The 17521-nt window shown below is 45.3% G+C and overlaps 1 protein-coding gene across 2 annotated transcripts; it reads right to left on the reverse strand.

The window, feature by feature from the left end:
• Nucleotides 1-1581: 1581 nt before the first annotated feature.
• On the reverse strand, nucleotides 1582-11944 carry Atp5mc2 (ATP synthase membrane subunit c locus 2). 2 transcript variants are annotated; one of them, XM_008838865.3, is made up of 5 exons: nucleotides 11799-11935; nucleotides 7703-7771; nucleotides 5337-5414; nucleotides 4428-4621; nucleotides 1586-1851 (listed from the first exon to the last, which is right to left on the reverse strand). In XM_008838865.3, the coding sequence occupies exons 2-5, from the start codon at nucleotides 7739-7741 to the stop codon at nucleotides 1737-1739; spliced, it is 426 nt and encodes a 141-aa protein (XP_008837087.1). In that variant the 5' UTR covers nucleotides 7742-7771; nucleotides 11799-11935; the 3' UTR covers nucleotides 1586-1736. The 2 variants fall into 2 exon arrangements, with proteins under 2 accessions (XP_017655110.1, XP_008837087.1); XM_017799621.2 differs by lacking the exon at nucleotides 5337-5414 and having other exon boundaries at nucleotides 1582-1851; nucleotides 11799-11944.
• Between the last annotated feature and the right edge of the window lie 5577 nt (nucleotides 11945-17521).

The following is a 17521-nucleotide window of genomic DNA, read 5'->3' on the forward strand; positions in this document are numbered from 1 at the left end:
GGCATAAGCAGCCTGTAGCCTCTTATGCTCTGCACATTGGCCAGGTGTGGGTTTCTGTGTTAATCACCATCTGCTGCGTAAGGAAACTTCTTTGCTGAGAGTTGAAAGATGCATTAATCAAGCAAGGCAGGTCTGGGAAAGCTCCTAGATCTGGGGTCCATAGGGTGCTAACAGAGCAGAGATGACAAGTACAAGGAGGTGTGGGAAATGGAGTATACCAAGGTGGGTCTCTGCTTGTGGATTTTAAGTCACTGACTGAAAAGTAAAACATTATGGTCATCTAGACTATCATTTCTATTTTTAAAAATATTACATTTGTAGGTGCACACATGAACTTATGTAAAATAAAATGCCCACATACACACAAGAGATGGCCGGTACAAGGTGTGGGAAATGGAGTATACCAAGGTGGGTCTCTGCTTGTGGACTTTAAGTCACTGACTAAATGAAAAGTGAAAGCATTATGGTCATTTAGATTATCATTTCTATTTTTAAAAATACATTTGTATGTGCACACATGAACTTATGTAAAATAAAATGCCCACATACACACAAATCCATGATTTATCATAGATGTTATAAAAAGGGATACAATGTGTTCTATAGCTCTTTACAGAGGTTAATGCTTATTTGACTAAGGGTAGATGGATATCAGAAAACAGCTTTATAAAGGTGGGCATGTCGGCACACACACCTTTAATTCCAGTACTCAGGAGGCAGAGGCAGGCGGATCTTTGTGAGTTTAAGGCCAGCCAAGTCTACATAGTGAGTTCCAGGCTAGTTGGGTCTCAAAAAGAAGAAAAAAAAAAAGCAAGAGATGACCAGGGGAAGGCAAGGCAGGAAGACGTGGTGAGGGCAGGAGAACATCAGAAAATATGCTTTGGCAGTGTATGGGGATAAAAGACAAGCCTGGTATGGCAGTATGTACCTGTAATCCTAGCTACTTGGAAGTCCTGAGTCCAGTTCAAGGCTGCCCTGGGCAATGTGGCAAGACCCACCCCCTCCAAAATTAAACAGAAAATAAGAGGGTGTTGTGGCTCACACCTGTAATCCCAGCACTCAGGAAGCAAAGGCAGGAGTAGTGCTGTTTAATGGAACTTGATTTACAGAGTTGCAGGCCAATGGGATGTGTATGTGTGAAAGTTGTTTTTGAATTGTTAAATGACAAAATCGGCCCTGTCCTTAAAGGAGGATTTACTTGGCAGTCAGTAGAAGGAAATGCTAGAGGGAAGAGACTGAGGCAGGCAGCCAGTTAAGAAGTTCACAGTAGACCAGATGGGTGACAATGTGGCCTGAGCCAGGATAGTGGCAGTGATAGGTAACCAAAACCTATTAGTAATCATTTTAAGCCAGTACTGTAAGTGGCTACTGACCTCAATCCTCCAAGGCAAGTGATTAGACCTAGTGATAATTATTAAAAGGATAGCTGTTTTGAATAACATTTTCTTGAAACAGAGAATTAAAGAATGAACGTAGCCAGACCCCTGTTGAGTTTAGAACCATCACTACCCACCAAGCCTTGTACTTTCACCCAGGCACTCAGCCAACAGTGGAAAAGAAATATATACAGGAGACTCCAGAAACATCTTATTAATACAGTATTTATTTGTCTTCTCTCTGTCAAACCCTGAGCCAACCACTTTCCCCAGATTTCCTGGGGAGGTACAGGAAAAGGAACATACAGGGCAGACAAGACATGGGAGAAACAACTATGGGAGGTGGAGACAGCTGCTGTTTCACATGGCGAAGAGGATCAGAAAGGCCACCATTAGGCAAAAGAGCCCCATGGCCTCCGAGAGGGCAAAGCCCAGAATTGCATAGGAGAAGAGCTGTTGCTTCAGAGAAGGGTTCCTGGAAAAAGAGGGGAAAAAAATAAACTTCTAGTCCACATAAAGAAAAGGCCAAACACATAAGGTAGACATCTGGGAGAATTTCCTTCAAGCTCATATATAAAGGAATGGTTTAGGGTGATCCCAATCACACCCAGATTCTTGCATTAAGGTTTCAAAAGGGCATACACAAGGTAGGAGTGGACAATCTAAAAACTACATGGCCCATGTACAAACATTACCTCCTCCAGTGGAACACTCCTACCATCACAGTAACTTGAAACTATAGGCCTGAGCCAGGTGTGGGAGCACACACCTTTAGTCCCACTACTCAGGAAGCAGAGGCAGGTAGATCTCTGTGAGTACAGGCCAGCCAGAGTGACAAGAGTAAGATCCTATCTCAAAACAAACAAACAAACAAAATATCAAAAAACCAACAGTCTTGGATACTTAACATTAAGGGCCACAACAGGGTAAAGGGGTACCCAAAGTGGCAGGGTTCTTCTAGAACAGCAGAACCCCCACAGGACACAGAACAAAACTGCAGGTGGAGAATTTTAAATGCTGTGTAGTTTCCCCTTCATTCTCTAAGATAGGCTCTGGATCATATTCTCGGGGTCTGATGGCTTTATGGGACAATGAAGGCGACACTAAGAGGGCAGGAGACTCCAAAGGCTGACTTTCTGTGCTCATTTGAAAATAGCGAGAGACTTTAGGCTTTAAGATGCTGAGGGAGGTCTTGGTGTTTATAACAATCAAAATAGGGCAAAGGAGCCCCAACTTTGTATTACATAATACAAATATATATTTTGCATTTCCCTTCCTCTGGCACCCGTGGAAGTCTTATGGCTAAGGTAGATCAACAGAATTGTGAACACAGAAGTAGTCAGGCTGTTTGTTTAATACAGATACTGAAAAATAACCCTATTTCCCCAGACGTTAAGAGAGCTTGCTGTTCTCTAGAGGATTAATTTAGTTCTATAGTGACTTGTCTAGAAACGGTAGGAACTAAACAATTCCAGGTGTCAGGGACCAGTGGGGCTGGCTGTGAAGGCAGCTGTCCCAGGAGCAACAGAGGGAACTCCCAGGGATGGGGAAAACAGCAATAAAGTCACTATACTGAACGAGCTCTAGACCAGGAATGGGAAACTTTATGTTAAGGGCCAAATAGTTATTTTAGGATTTGTGTGCCACATACAGACCGATCTCTGTTGCCTCAATTTTTTTTCTGAATAGCAAGCATGTTAACTTTGTATATAAGCTGGGCATGGTGTCACAGCACTTGGGAGGCAGAGGCAAGAGGATCTCTGTGAGATCCAGGCCAGCTGAGGCTACAAGGAGACCCCGTTTCAAAAAGACAAAAATATATAAAACAAAAGTAAAAGCCATTTTTACTTTTAGTTCAACCACAGAAAACCAGATTGTGGTCTAAATATAGTTCTCAGGCTTAAATTGCTAGCCCCTGTTCTATGCTAAGGCTATTCAATAGCTGTTCCATGGCATAAATGTGCTATATCTGCATTGTTAAATATGGCAGTGCTTGGCCACATGTGGTCCTAAGTGCCTGAAATTGTATGAATAAGGAACTGAAAACCTCAGTTTTATGTTGGGACAGTCTCATGTAGCCTAGCCTGGCCTGGCCCCCACTATGTAACCCAGGCTGACCTGGAACTCTTGATCTTCTGACGTTACCTCCCAAGTGTTGAGATTATAGGTCTATGCCATCACACCTAGTTTGTAGTATTTTATTTTAAATTAAAAGGATTTTTAAAAATTTATGTATATTTTGGCTGGGCGTGGTGGCGCAGGCCTTTAATCCCAGCACTTGGGAGGCAGAGGCAGGCAAATCTCTGTGAGTTCAAGGCCAGCCTGGTCTACACAGTGAGTTCCAGGACAGTTGGGGCTACAGGGAGACCCTGTCTCAAAAAAAAAGACCAGAAAAAAAAAAAAAAGTTATAAAAAATTTATGTGTTTCTGTGTGTGTGTGTATGAAGCTTGTGCACATAAGTGTGGGCTTCTGAAGAGGTCAGAGGCATTGGATCCCCTGGAACTAGGCATGGGTGCTGAGAAATGAACTTGGGTCATCTGGTAGAGTAGTATATACTCTTAACCACTGAGTCATCTCTCTAGCTTCCTCCTTGCCCTAATTTTTTTTAGGCCTGGCTTGCTGATGTGTGCCTTTAATCCCAGCACTCAGGAGGCAGAGGCAGGTAGATCTCTTGAGATCCAGGCTAGCCAGGACAATATGAGACCCTACCACAAAAATAAATATTTAAATTACATTTGTTTATTTACTTATTTAGGTGTATATATATATATATGTTTGCACTCACATGTATACCACCATAAACATGGAAGTCTGAGGACAACTTGTAGGAGTCCATTCTCTCTTTTTCCTGAGCCCGGAGATTGAACTCAGGGTGTCAAGCTTGGCAGCAAGTGCCTTCACCTACTGAGTCATCTCTCCAGCCCCCTAGTTCATAGTTTTAATTAATTAAATGACGATACGAAGCTAGTGGCTACTGGACAGGATTGTGCCGCTGTAGACCCTGACCTTTGGTTGCAGATTCTAGCCAAGGAGGGCTCAAGTAACCTTACCTGGCATAACCAATGATGAGGCTCCCAAACACAGTCCCAATCCCAGCCCCAGAGCCAGCCACCCCAACGGTGGCAGCCCCAGCCCCAATGAACTTGGCTGCTGTGTCGATGTCCCTCAATATGGCGCTGGTTTGGAAGCTGCAGGTAGGGATGAGTGAGGTCCGGGGACGTGGGACTGCCAAGCTGCTGAGGCTCTGTGAAGAAGAGGCAGGGAGAAGGCAAGGTTTTGTTTAAGAAACATTTCTACCACTTCCAAAGGCAATGCTGTCAAGTAAGATGTTCTTCCTTCAATGGAAAATCATTCAATTTCCTGGAAACCTCCCTAAAATGATGGCCAAGAGAATTTTTTAAATTTTTATTTTATGTGTATGTATTGCCCGCATGTAGTTAAGTGCACCTATGTCACGCAATGCCTGTGGAGGTCAGAAGAGGCTGTCGGATCCCCTGGAAGTGGAGTAATGGACAGTTATTAGCTGCCATATAGGTGCTGGGAATCAAACCTGTATCTTCTGCAAGAACATCCAGTGTTCTTAACCGCTGAGCCATCTCTCCAGCCCCCTAAGAGAATCTTTAAATGCAGGAGGTGGAGTTCAAATGCTTCCATGATTCAGGTATGGTCTAGAAGTATTAAGTCTGGGGCCCTAGCCTATTTTTGGTGCTTGGGACCTAGTCAGTAGAGGAGGCCAAGTACTGTAAGTTAACAGTGGCACATAGGCACGAACTGCCAGTGGCAAACACTAATATACACAGTATTAATTGCCTCCATCTCCATGTAATGCCAATGGCCTTCCTGAATTTCAGTCTGTGGTAAGTAAATGTCTTCAGCAACCCCCCCTACTCTTCTGGCAGGTAACCCTCTTTACCCCTCACCCCCAAACCATAGTCCCACCCCTCCACAACTCAAGGTACCGCATCTGCCAATGTCTCTGGTCGGTTCAACACCACCGCAGATAGAGGTCGACTCAGTAGCTGGGAGGTGCTCTGCACCTAGTGGGATGACAAGGGCAGGAAGGTCAAGGCAGGCTGGAGGGGATCTTCAGAACCATGCCAAGTCATTACTTCAGCAGGTAGGATGTTCTCTGATCCTCCTTCCACTTTCAAACGTAATCAGAATCTTGGATTACTCTTTTAGCAAATTACGCATAATTAAAAAAAAAAATCTGAGAGAGAGACAGCAAGAAAGGATGACTAAGACTAATAATAGCTGGGTAAAGTGGTGCACACAAGTAACCCCAATGCTTGAGAGGCTAAAACAGGAGGATTCATGCAATGCCATCCAAGACTACACAGTGAGACCAGGTCTCAAAAAACCCCAAAACAAAGTCTTGCTGTGTTGCCTAAGCTGCCCCTGATCCCCTGGGCTCAAACAAGCCTCCTGCCTCAGCCTCCCTAGTGCAGGCATGCAGCAGGATGCCTGGCTTCAGAAAATTTAGACCCGACAACCATACCATCCTCTTGCTTCTCAGGCTTTGCTTTAAGGAAGGAAAATGTGCTTCCTCTTTGAGGGCTGTGAAAGGCTACGCACCCTGCTGTACTCTTTAACAGCTCTTGAGAATCAGAGCATTTGCTTTGCTCAACGAGATACTTATTGGTAATGGTCAGTCCACAAGAAGGAAGTAACGGATTAGGGATCTTTCCCTGAACACATGCTTCTGGAAAGTGGACATTAAGAACCATGTTCAAAATTTACCTCTTGCTCACAAATGCCTGTAACTTCAGTTCAAAGGGATCCAAAATTTACTTCCTTCTGGTAGCCTTTTCTAACTCCAGGCCAGTGTCTCCAAAACAAGTAATAGAACAGCCAGGCTTTTTCTTTTTCTTGTCTTTTTGAGACAGGGTCTCCCTGTAGCCCCAGCTGGCCTGGAACTCACTATATAGACCAGGCTGGCCTGGAGATCCACCTGCCTCTGCTTCCTGAGTAGAATAGCCAGGCTTTTGAAGACAGAAGTAGACACATATATATTCCTTTTTCCTCTCCTTAAGACAAGGTCTCATTGTAGCCTAAGCTAGTTTCAAATTTGTGCCAACCTTCCTGCCTCAGCCTCCCAAATACAGATGGAATTACAGATGCAAGTGATTGTGTCTGCTTTTTTTCTTCCTTTTTTACAGTACTGGGGACCCGGGGCTGGAGAGATGGCTCAGTGGTTAAGAGCACTGACTTGCAGAGGACGAGGACCCAGGTTCAATTCCCAGCACCCACAAGACGGCTAACAACTCTAACTCCAGTTCCAGGGGAATCTGATGCCTTCTTCTGACTCCGATGGGCACTGCGTGACATGGGTGCACTTACATACATGTGACAATACACTTATATACAAAAATAAAAATAGTATATATTTTTTTAAAGTATTGGGAGACTAAACCCTGGGCCTTGTGTATGCTAGGCACGCTACCACTGAGCTGTATCTCTAGCCCTCAAATCTTAACTTTCTGTCAGGTAGGCAATATGAGGGTAAGTTATCTAATCATTTTTAGCCTATTTCTTCACCTATCAAATGGGAATAATCTCTTTCAGGGTTCTGGGGACTAAGTGGGAAGTATACAAACTGATAAACTTAGTGTCAGGCATACAGTAAGTGCTTAGTAAGTGGCACCTGCTAACAGCATAATCTCTTTTTTTTTGGGGGTCTTTTTGAGACAGGGTCTCCCTGTAGCCCCAGCTGTCCTGGAACTATGTGGACCAGGCTGGCCTTGAACTCAAGAGATCTGCCTGCCTCTGCCTCCCAAATGCTGGGATTAAAGGTGTGTGCCACCACGCCCGGCTAACATCATCTTCTTCTTAGGCATCAATAAACTGCCTCTACCAACCTGTGGCTTCTGAGCTGAACACCTTTCCAGTGTGTACTTGAGCTTCTCTTCCCCAGGCGTACATTCCTAGAACAAACTCTTAGCTATGGCTCACTCAAGATAAGATCCTACATACAATGTATGCTCTGTCCAACCTATGTAACAGACTATATGCTTACCATGAACACACACAGTTTCACGATTAGGAGTAACATGATCTTGGTCATAGCTGTATAAAAATATGGGCCAGGGGAATGCCTGGCAAGCACCCTTTTTCCTGTCAGCACCCTCCCCCAGCACATCTAACAGGCATGTCTAACTGTGGCCAACAGGCTGCATGCATTCTAGGATAGCTATGTACATGGTCCAAACAACTTGTATGTGACAATGTCGTGTTGTCATGTCAAAAGGCTAGATACCCCTGGGATTCTCTAAATGGAAAAAACAGGGTGTCCTTTAAAATTCTCCCAGAAAAAGCTGATACTCACCAAGGAGCGGGTAGAGAGGAACTTGGAGCAGGCATACATTTTCAGGGGTCAGGGGTCAAGGCAGGAGAGCTAGAAACAGAAGCAGTATTGTAAACACTGTCCTTACTAACTATATCCTTAGGAGCCAAAACGTTCTAGAAACTTAGCTGGCCCAGACAGCAGAGTCACTAATCTCAAAACATCACTAGAGATAACATTAGAATCCTGAAATCAGTGCCTTTCTCATGGCCTGTACAGGAGTCACTTTTTACCTCCTTTAAGAGCTATTAACCATTTCCATGGTCTCATGATTTGGGGTTGTCAAAGTAATGTTCCCAGAGTCATACCCACCACCCATATCCCTTTGTTAAAAGCAACTCTTCTCTGGACCTTAGTGTGTGGGCTTTTTAAAAAAAGTTGTCTTTTAAAGACTAGAATTTTAGCAGGATGTGGTAGTCCTAACACCAATAATCCCAGCATTCAGGAGGCAGAGGGAGAAGTGCTGCAAGGTCAAGGACAGCTTGGGCTAGAGAGTGAGACCTTGTTTCAAAAACAGAAAGGATTAGAGTTGGGTTTTTTGGGAGGTGGTAAGAGAACTCAAGCTTAAAGCCTAGCCTCCAAAGACTAGAATCCTTATAGTTCTGGGAGTTTCTTTTTGAAGACAGAGACTGGAAGTTTTCCAATAATATTTTTCTTTTGTAATTCTTATTCATGTTATATGAGCGCTTTGGCTGTATGTATGTAAGTGCACCCATGTCCTGAGGGTATCAAATTCCCCTGGAACTGAAGTTAAGGACAGTTGTTAGCTGCCATGTAGATGCTGGGAATCAAACCTGTGTCTTCTACAAGAGCAACCAGTACTCTTAACCACTAAGCCTTCTCTACAGCCTCCATCCATCTTTTTATTGAATTACCTGGACTCCTCAAAATACCATCGAAGAACCCGGCACTACTCTAATTAGCAACAACTGTGAACTCTTAGTTCACTACTTCACTAAGATTATTGGACTTTGTATCCTCAAGATCATGAAGCCCACCTGAACCAGAATTACCTGGGAATAGAGGTGGTATGTATTTAAAATACATGCTATTGGGCCAGCAAGATGGCTGAGGGTAAAAGCACTTGCCCTGCAAAACTGACAATACAAGTCTGATTCCTGGGCCCCAGGATGGAAGGAAAGAACCGACTCTCAAAGTCATCTTCCAAGTGCATGCCTACATACACACATCATACACTCACACACAATAACAATTTATTTATTTTTTAAATGCATGTTCTTGGGCTCTCCCTTAGATCTTCCTGGTCAAGATCTCTGGTCCCTGAATTTCAAGTAAGTTTCCAATCAACTATCTTTTCAGTTAAAAGTACACAAAACTGTAAGAACATGGTTTTAACACTGATATCAATGGTAGGGCTAGGACTTTGACTCCTATTTCACTTTTTTTCTTGGCAGTGCTGGAAATAACCTAGGGCCTTTGTGCATTTATTAATGAGGTGCTCTACCACTGAGCCACACTGCCAGCCTTTTCTTCTGTTAAGCTCTACTACTCCATAGGGTGAGATACATGATGAAGGTGTAGACCTGCAGTCTTCCTTAAGAAACTATACTCAAATTGTCCAAGGTACAATGTGAATCTTATTTTTAGATAGATGGATGTCTAAGTTTTTCTATATAAAAAAAAGAAAACTCGCTGGGTGTGGTGATACACACTTTTAATCCCAGCACTTGGGAGGCAGAGGCTGGCGGAACTTTGTGAGTTGGAGGCCAGCCTGTCTACATAGTGAGTTTCAGGACAGCTGGGGCTACAGAGAGACCCTGTCTCAAAAAGATCAAAAAAAAAAAAAGCTCTTTTTAGACAGTTTCATCATGTAGCTCTGGGTGGCCCAGAGCTCAAGAGATCTGCCTGCCACTGCTTCCTGGAGTGCTGTGATTTGGCCCTTTCTAAAACTTTGATTTTTGCCTTTATGTAACTTTAACCCAAATTTGCTGCCCAACTCTTCAGGCTTTCTTGAGTTAAAAAAACAGTATTTCTTTACAGCCAGACCCCAACCAAAAAAAACAGGGCCTACTAGTTTGAGCTGGTAACCCCAAGTGCCAGGGAGAGGGACAGGTGGATCCCTGCAACTCATTAGCTAGCCAGTCTAGTCAAATTGAGAGTTCAGGTCCTGTAAAAGACCTATCTCAAAACATAAAGGTGGAAAGTAACCACTCCTGCCATCAATCTCTGGCACATATGCACATACACGCACATGCATACACAAAGAATACAGGGAGGTCTGAGCCAGGCATCATGGTACATGCCCTGTAATGCCAGCGCTGAGGAGACTGAGGCAGAAGGAAAGGATCATGAGTTTGAGGTCAACCTGGGCTACTTATGGAGAGGAGACTATCTCAAGAAACTAAAAGAAAAGGGAGGTCTGGGCCTTTTTGTTTGTTTTTGGTTTAGAAATAGGGTGTCCCTTAGCCCCCAGCTGGCCTGGAACTCCCAGAGATCTTTGGGCTTCTGAGTCCCAAGTGCTAGGATTAAAGGCATGTCCACCAATCCCAATGCAGTTAAGTCTTAAAATGATCATTTATAAAATGTAGTCATGGCAGTGCTCTCGTTACAGCCCAGCCCACTTTCCTCTTACAGTGTACTGAACTAAAAAAAAAAAAAAAAGTAGCCAGTTGTGGCGGTGCACACCTTTAATCCCAGCACTCTGGGAGGCAGAGGTGGGTGTCATCTCTGAGTTCCAGACCAGCAAGGACTACATACTGAGAACCTGTCTCAAAAAAAAAATAAATAAATAAAGGGCAACTCAGTGGTTAAGAACACTGGCTGCTCTTGCACAGGACCTGGGTTTGATTTCCAGCACTCACATGGCAGGCGCACCTACCCAGGCAATATACTAATACGCATGAATAAAACATTGAAAATAAGTCTTTATGAGAACTGTTTGGTAATTTACAAATTAACATATGTAAAGAGTATAATGTCTGCTGTTAAGTAATAAGGCCCAAAGAGTGTCAATTAAGGAAGCAACAATCAAAGGATCTTTCCAATGGTCACCTAACCTTGGGAAGGGTTCAAGCAATGGATATCCTATACCTGGGCAAAGGAACTCTCCAGAATCTGAGCTAAACCACCGTGTTTTTGGTCTTTTTGAGACAGGGTCTCCCTGTAACCCCAGCTGGCCTAGAACTTGCTACAGTAGACCAGGCTGGTCTTGAACTCAAGAGATTAGCATACCTCTGCTGGGACTAAAGGTGTGGGCCACCATGGCAGGACTAAACCCTCCTCCCCGACGCATTTACAGGGGTGCTAACCTTACCATTCCAATCTGTAAACCTCCTTTTGCCTCTTGATGGCAGAAGCTGAAGAATAAACATTTGTCAGGAAACCTTGCAGGTGCAAACTCTTAAAGCTGGGCCTCTCCCCACCTCTAGGCCTGCTGCCTCTAACAGAAACCTTTGTTTTTTTTAAGTCCACCCTTTGTGATCTGATTTCCACTTTCACCAGAATGCCAGAACTTTTATAAACACAAAGGTCCTGGGAAACTAACCACCATTTCGAAAGAAACAGGCCCCTCTTTTGCCCTGGCTTTCCCAAGTCAGAGTCTGTGCACGGGTTTTTTTTAAAACCACGTTTACAGTTTACTTTTCGAACTGAAGGATGCTGATTAGAGGGGTTGGTGACTTTGGGAAGTGAATTAGCTTCACAGCGCCTGAGGTCCTGAGGTTGAATACAAGGCAGGTAAACTCGGGATGACACAAGAAAGCAGAGAAAGGAGAGGAGAGTCTGGGGTTGTGACAACGTTGAAGGGCACGGACGGTGAGCAAAGAGCGTCCGAAAGGGCTGCGTCAGGCCCAGTGAAACCATGCACACCAGGATTTGCCTTTCGCCAGCCCCAACCCCCCCCCACCCCCCAGACACCCAAGATGGCGCCAAGCCCGCGTGGTTAGAGGTCACCGGCACGCGGCACCGGCACCTCGCGGCTGCGGGGACATGGGCATCCGGGAGGGTGAGAAGACCAGGGTGGGAGATGGCAAGGTCAGGGCAGCCACGCGTCCGCACACGGGGGGCTGCTCCGCACGCCTGGGCGGCGAAAAGAAGGCACGAGGCCTCCAGGCCTTACCTGCTCCCAGGGAAGAGAAGACAGAGAGGGGCGGAGGCACGGGAAGCGCGAAAGAAGGCTCTGCGCATGCGTGACCCGCACTAACGAGTTGCTCCACGGTGGATAGAGCGGATGTGAGGAAGGGGATCGGCCCGGACGCCACAGCGCCGCCTGCCTGCTGTGTGGCGGCATCGGGCCAGATGCTCCATCTGGCGTTTGAGCCGAGAAGCTGCAGGAGGAGCCGACCGTGAGCCGGAAGGCAGCCAAGCTCTGCAGACTAAGCCGATCCGCAACGTGGCGGGCCGTTTGGTTTGCACAAGCCTTTGGGAATCTTGGACGTGTTTTCCGAGCATGCGCAATTGCATTGGGAAAAAAAAAGGACAACAGCCAACTCAGAAATTGTGTGTAGCATATAGTGGGGTTGGGGTTCAGTGCCCAAAATGCAGCAGGAGGAAAAATAAAGTCATGGGATTCCTGGCTTCTTGTCACCCTGGGGGCCCTGGCATCATTGGATGGGAGATGAGAACCAGCCCGATGGGCTGATAGTGAAATGCTGCTTTTGCCTCATTTTAGGGTTTTCTTATTCCGTTGATAAGCACGAGAAAAACAGCGTCTGCGTGTCAGAAGAGAGGGGGTAGAGGGGGTAAAAATAACCCTAAGCTCCTTTGATTTCTGGGGCCGACTGGGGATAACAGGCACCTGTGACCTCAGTAGGGGTGCGACCAGTTTGCCTGCCAAGCCCGCTCCGAAGCTAGGAGGGGTAGTCCATCCAGGAGGGGCTCTCCCCAAGCCACGGCCTTCTCGCGTGCCCTCTCATCCCTCCCTCCCCGGCCCCTTGCAGGCCTTTGTCTGCATGCTGGACCAAACCCTCCCGGAGGAGAGCGGCACTGCGCCGCGGGTTCCGCACCCCAGCTGTCGGGGCTAGGTGCTTGAACGCAGCCCGGGGAAGACGGGAAAAGCTCACCAAGCCCCCATAAAGAAATAAAAGGAAAGCCGCGGCTGTAAATAAAGCCAAATCCGCCACCCTCTGAGGGGCCGTTTGTCCTCCCCTCCTTGGCTCCGTCCTTCCCGCCACCCCCTCCCGGCTCCCGGCCCCGCGGCGCCCCGGCCCGAAGCTCCTCCATTTAATCGGATTTGGGAGAAGGGGAGGATAAATCACGGCAGCAGCTTTACGGTCCCGGAGGAGAGGCGAGCCGCAGCCAGGCACACCCCGGCCGGCGATAAAAACCGCCGCTGAAAGCCCACGGAGCAATTTCCCGGGACCCCGAGCGACGCCATTACAGGAATGTAATTTTGCCCGGATGAGGCCCCGAGTTTAATTATCCTCGCGGAGGAATTTCAATGCGGCCAATCCATCTTGCAGGCGGGCGGCAGAGGGATTTATATGGGCCCGTTATTTCACACCGATCCTCCATCTGCATTTTTATGGCTCTGAGCTCCAGAAAGGGAGCGAAAGAGTGAGGAGAAATGAGAGAAGAATAGGGTGGGGGACTTCCCGCCTTTCCTAAATCCTCGATTTCAGCTCGATTAGGACGCTTACAGGTTCTCCTGAAATCCCCAAATCTCTCCCCAGCTCCAGTTCTTGACCCGGGCAGGGGCGGAACTGAGATCTTTGGGAATCAATCAACAGGTATTTACCAAGTATTAAGCAGTGCTAGGCACGTGTAAGTCGCAGTGAGAAGAACGATAGGCTAGCGAGGATTTAGGAGCTGATCCCTTGAGGACCCGGGACACTCCACGCCCGCCAAAACCGAATTATTTTCCGCACTCGGCCTGGGCACAGTCTACAGTTCTTAGGGGCCACCAAATGGCGTTGCAGCTGTTCTTTGAGACAATTTAGAGAATCTCAGATGTCTAACAAAATCCCAGAAAGTGGATCAGAAAAGGGCCTGTGAGGAGCTAAACCTGGTTCCTCCGAAAGGTTACTGCAGCCAGTAATGTCTGAGGTCCCCTTATCCGCAAACAGGGGCAGGCTTCAGATTAGACAAAACTGGCTTCCCAAATAGCCGTGTGACCTTTGACAAGTTATTTAACCCCTCTAAATCATTTTTCTCATTTGCAAATTGGGCATAATAACAATGCTTACTCTGCAGCCTATATTGGGATATTGTACGTGAAGCTTTTAACAAGGGACTTGGTACTCCGTAAGAGTTCAGTAATCACCATTATCGTTATCGTCAGTATTATTATAGTTGGGATCATTGCAATTCAATTCTGCCCTGCTCCCCTGAGACTGTTGATAGCAAGGCCCTCCTCGCACAGTATCTCCTGAAAGCGATTCAAGTATCACAAAACTTTTTCACTTACGTAAATCATGCAAAACCAGTTGGTTGACATATTGATGAGTGATCTATGGGGAGGGTAAGAATCCTAAGGGCTCCTGCCACTAGATTTGAAGTAATAAATTAGATCAGTAGCAGACAGGGAGACTACAGAAAGTGGATAGAGGTATTCGAGGGAGGGGTGATCCCAGAGAAGATTAGCTCGAGGGACTAGGATCTTCTTAGCCACAGGCTTGGGGAAGGACCCTTCCTTCACTGAGTGAACTGGAGTCCAGGGAGGAAAGGGTGTGGAGCCAGAACTATCCTTTCCAATCAGTCCCTTTCTTTTCCTACCAGGCCATGTAACAAGGTTGGCCTGATTGGCCAGTTTTTCTAATGACTTCTAGTGGCAGATTCTGACTGGTTAGCAGCCTCCTGGCACAGTAGTGACGGAGAAATGAAACTGATCTTTCCTTTCCTTGGATTGGTTAACAACCCTCAGGGGGCCAGAGGCTCGGTTTAATTGACTGGTAGGCTAAGAGGGAGGTTCATATCGAAATCCCTGTGTTCTTTTCCACAAAGGTCACCAAGAAAGAGTCTTGATTGGCTCCTAGGTATTTGCCATTGAATGGGAAGCAGTAGTTTAGAGAAGAAAAATCAAAACCATACAGGCACGTTACTGTTCAATATGAACCTCAGATAGAGGGATTCACAGGAAGAAACATAAAGGGAGAGAGAGAGAGAGAGAGAGAGAGAGAGAGAGAGAGAGAGAGAGAGAGAGAGAGAAAGTGCTGTCAAGTAATGGGATAGAGATAGAGAAAGGGAAGATTTTGATCAAAGGGTCCAAAGTTTCATTTAGACAGCAGAAATAAATTTTAGTGATCTATTACACTGCGCAGGAACCATATGTAATGTGTTGGATATTCCAAGGTTGCTAAAATAGATTTTTAAGGTTCTCAACACACACAAATAAATTGGTAGGATGATGGATATGTTAATTAGCTGGGTAGAATCTTTCTAGAATGTATCCATAGATCAAAACATCACATTGTATCCCATACATATACACAATTATTATTTGTCAATTAAAAATATTGCAAACAGAATATTGCATAATTTGTTTTTTATTCTGATGGTTTGAGAGAAGTCTATTTTGCTAGATGCATGTGTGCCAAGCACATGGCACAGAATGAATGCCTGACTTGGAGGCAAGGAGACTAGGAGTTCAGGTCCATCCATACTACTAAGTAGCTGAGTAACTACACAAGTTACTTCATCTCTCAACACCCTAGTTTCCCCCCATTTGGAAAAAAAAAGGATAATCTATCTAGTGCTAACTTCTCAAAATTCTTTTACAACTTTAGTGCTATCTTTGCATTCTAATAAAGATTCTTAGAACTCTATTTGGTTTTTATTTTACTTATTTTGTTTTGGTCTTTTTGAGACAGGGTCTCTCTATAGCCCCAGCTGGCCTGGAACTTGTCTGTAGACTGGGCTAGGCTTGAACTCACAGACATCTGTCTGCCTCTGCCTCTCAAGTGCTGAGATTAAAGGCATGCACCATCACACCCATTCAGAACGACTTTATTCGTGATTATTATTAATTTGCTTTTGTGCTGGGGAGTGAACCCTGGACCTCAAGAATGCTAAGCATTATTCTACCACTGAGGTACACTCTCAGCCCATTTGTGATTGTTAATTTCAACTTCGTGGTCAGACTCCTAAGATGCTGACACTGACTGTTGCCTTTTCCACTCTGCTAAAGTCAGTTCCCTAGATAGAAGGTCTTCAAGATATTAGTAAACTGAGAGAGAGGGAGAGGGAGAGAGAGAGAGAGAGAGAGAGAGAGAGAGAGAGAGAGAGAGAGAGGATTGCTTCTGAGGGAGGAATCAAGCAATCAGTGAGAGGTTTAGTAGCACAGATATTGCACTGAATTGGGGATGTAGCTCAGTGCTAGAGTGTTTGTCCAGTAAGGATAAGGCACTGAGGGTCAAGCCCCAGCACTGTAGAGAGTGAGGGGGAAAGAGGCAGGCAGGAGGACCGTGAGTTTGAGTCCATCCTGGGCTACATAGGAAGAACCTGTCACACACAAAACAAAGCAGGATTTTTTTTTTTTCCCTTTGGTGTGTGTGTTTGTCTGCTGGTTGGCCTGAAACTCACTATGCCGTCTGAGTGGCTGTGTACTTGTGGTAATCTTTCTGCCTCTGTCTCCCAAGTACTGGGATTGTAGGCATACCCTATCATGGCCAGCCTGCCAACCCCCAAAGTTTTAAAGTGTTTTAATGAAACTGGTTCTTTTTTTTTTTTCTTTTTGAGACAGGGTCTCCCTGTAGCTCCAGCTGTCCTGGAACTCACTATGTAGACCAGGCTGGCCTGGAACTCACAGAGATTTGCATACCTCTGGCTCCTGAGTGCTCAGATTAAAGGTGCACCACCATGCCTGACTTTCACTTAACTCTTTTTCATTACATATTGTGTTTCTAAGATAGATCCATGCTGATGTAGATGGCTATACTTTATTAATGACTCTATTGCTGAGTATTTAGATTTGTTCCCAGTTTTTTGCCTCTAAAAATAGTGTTGCGTTTAGCATTTCTATACATGTCTCCTGGTATATGTGGAGAAGAGTTTCTTCAAGGTATGTATGTGTAGCTGAGCTGGGGGTGTGGCTCAATGGCATTTCTGAATCCCTGGGTTTAATCTCTAGCACTAAGGAAAAGAGTGCCTTGTGACACAGACCTGTCATCCTAGGTACTAGGGAGACTGAGGCTGGGGAATTGAAAATTTAAGGCTTACTAGGACTACAGGGAAACTTTCAAGGCCAGACTAGGCGATTTAGTGAGATCCTGTCTCAAAATGAAAAATAAAAGGGCTAGGGATGTAGCTCAGTGTCAGAACACTCACCTAGCATGTGTAGGACTCTGTTCATCCCCTGAACCACCAAAAAGAAAAAAAGAAAAGAAAGAGTTTTTTTAAATTAACTTTCTAGCTAATATTTATGTCCACCAAAGTCTAAAAGAGTTTGGGTTGCTCCACGGTCCCTGCCAACATTGGCATACAATTTATTGTGTATAAAGTGGAATTTCATGGTGGTTTAAATTTATATTTCCCTGATTATTAATGAGGTTGAGCATCTTTTCATGTATTTATTGGCCATTCATGTGCTGTCTTCTGTGACATGCCTGGTCATGTATAGCTTCTGTCCATTTCCCATTGGGTTATTTGTCATCTCCTCATTGATTTTTAGGAGTTAACTAGATCATGAAGAATCTTCTTTTGTGGGTTTGTGTGTGTGTGTGTGTGTGTGTGTGTGTGTGCGCAAGTGCACCTGTGCGTAGAGGCCAGAGGACAAACTTGGGTGTTATTCCTTAGGCATAGCCCTCTTTTTTTTTTATTTTTTCTCTCTCTCTCTCTCTCTCTCTCTCTCTCTCTCTCTCTCTCTCTCTCTCTCCTCTCTCATCTTTCTCTCTCTTCTATTACTAA

This window comes from Nannospalax galili, unplaced genomic scaffold (genome assembly GCF_000622305.1).
Source record: "Nannospalax galili isolate Female #2095 unplaced genomic scaffold, S.galili_v1.0 scaffold251, whole genome shotgun sequence".
Lineage (NCBI taxonomy): Eukaryota > Metazoa > Chordata > Mammalia > Rodentia > Spalacidae > Nannospalax > Nannospalax galili.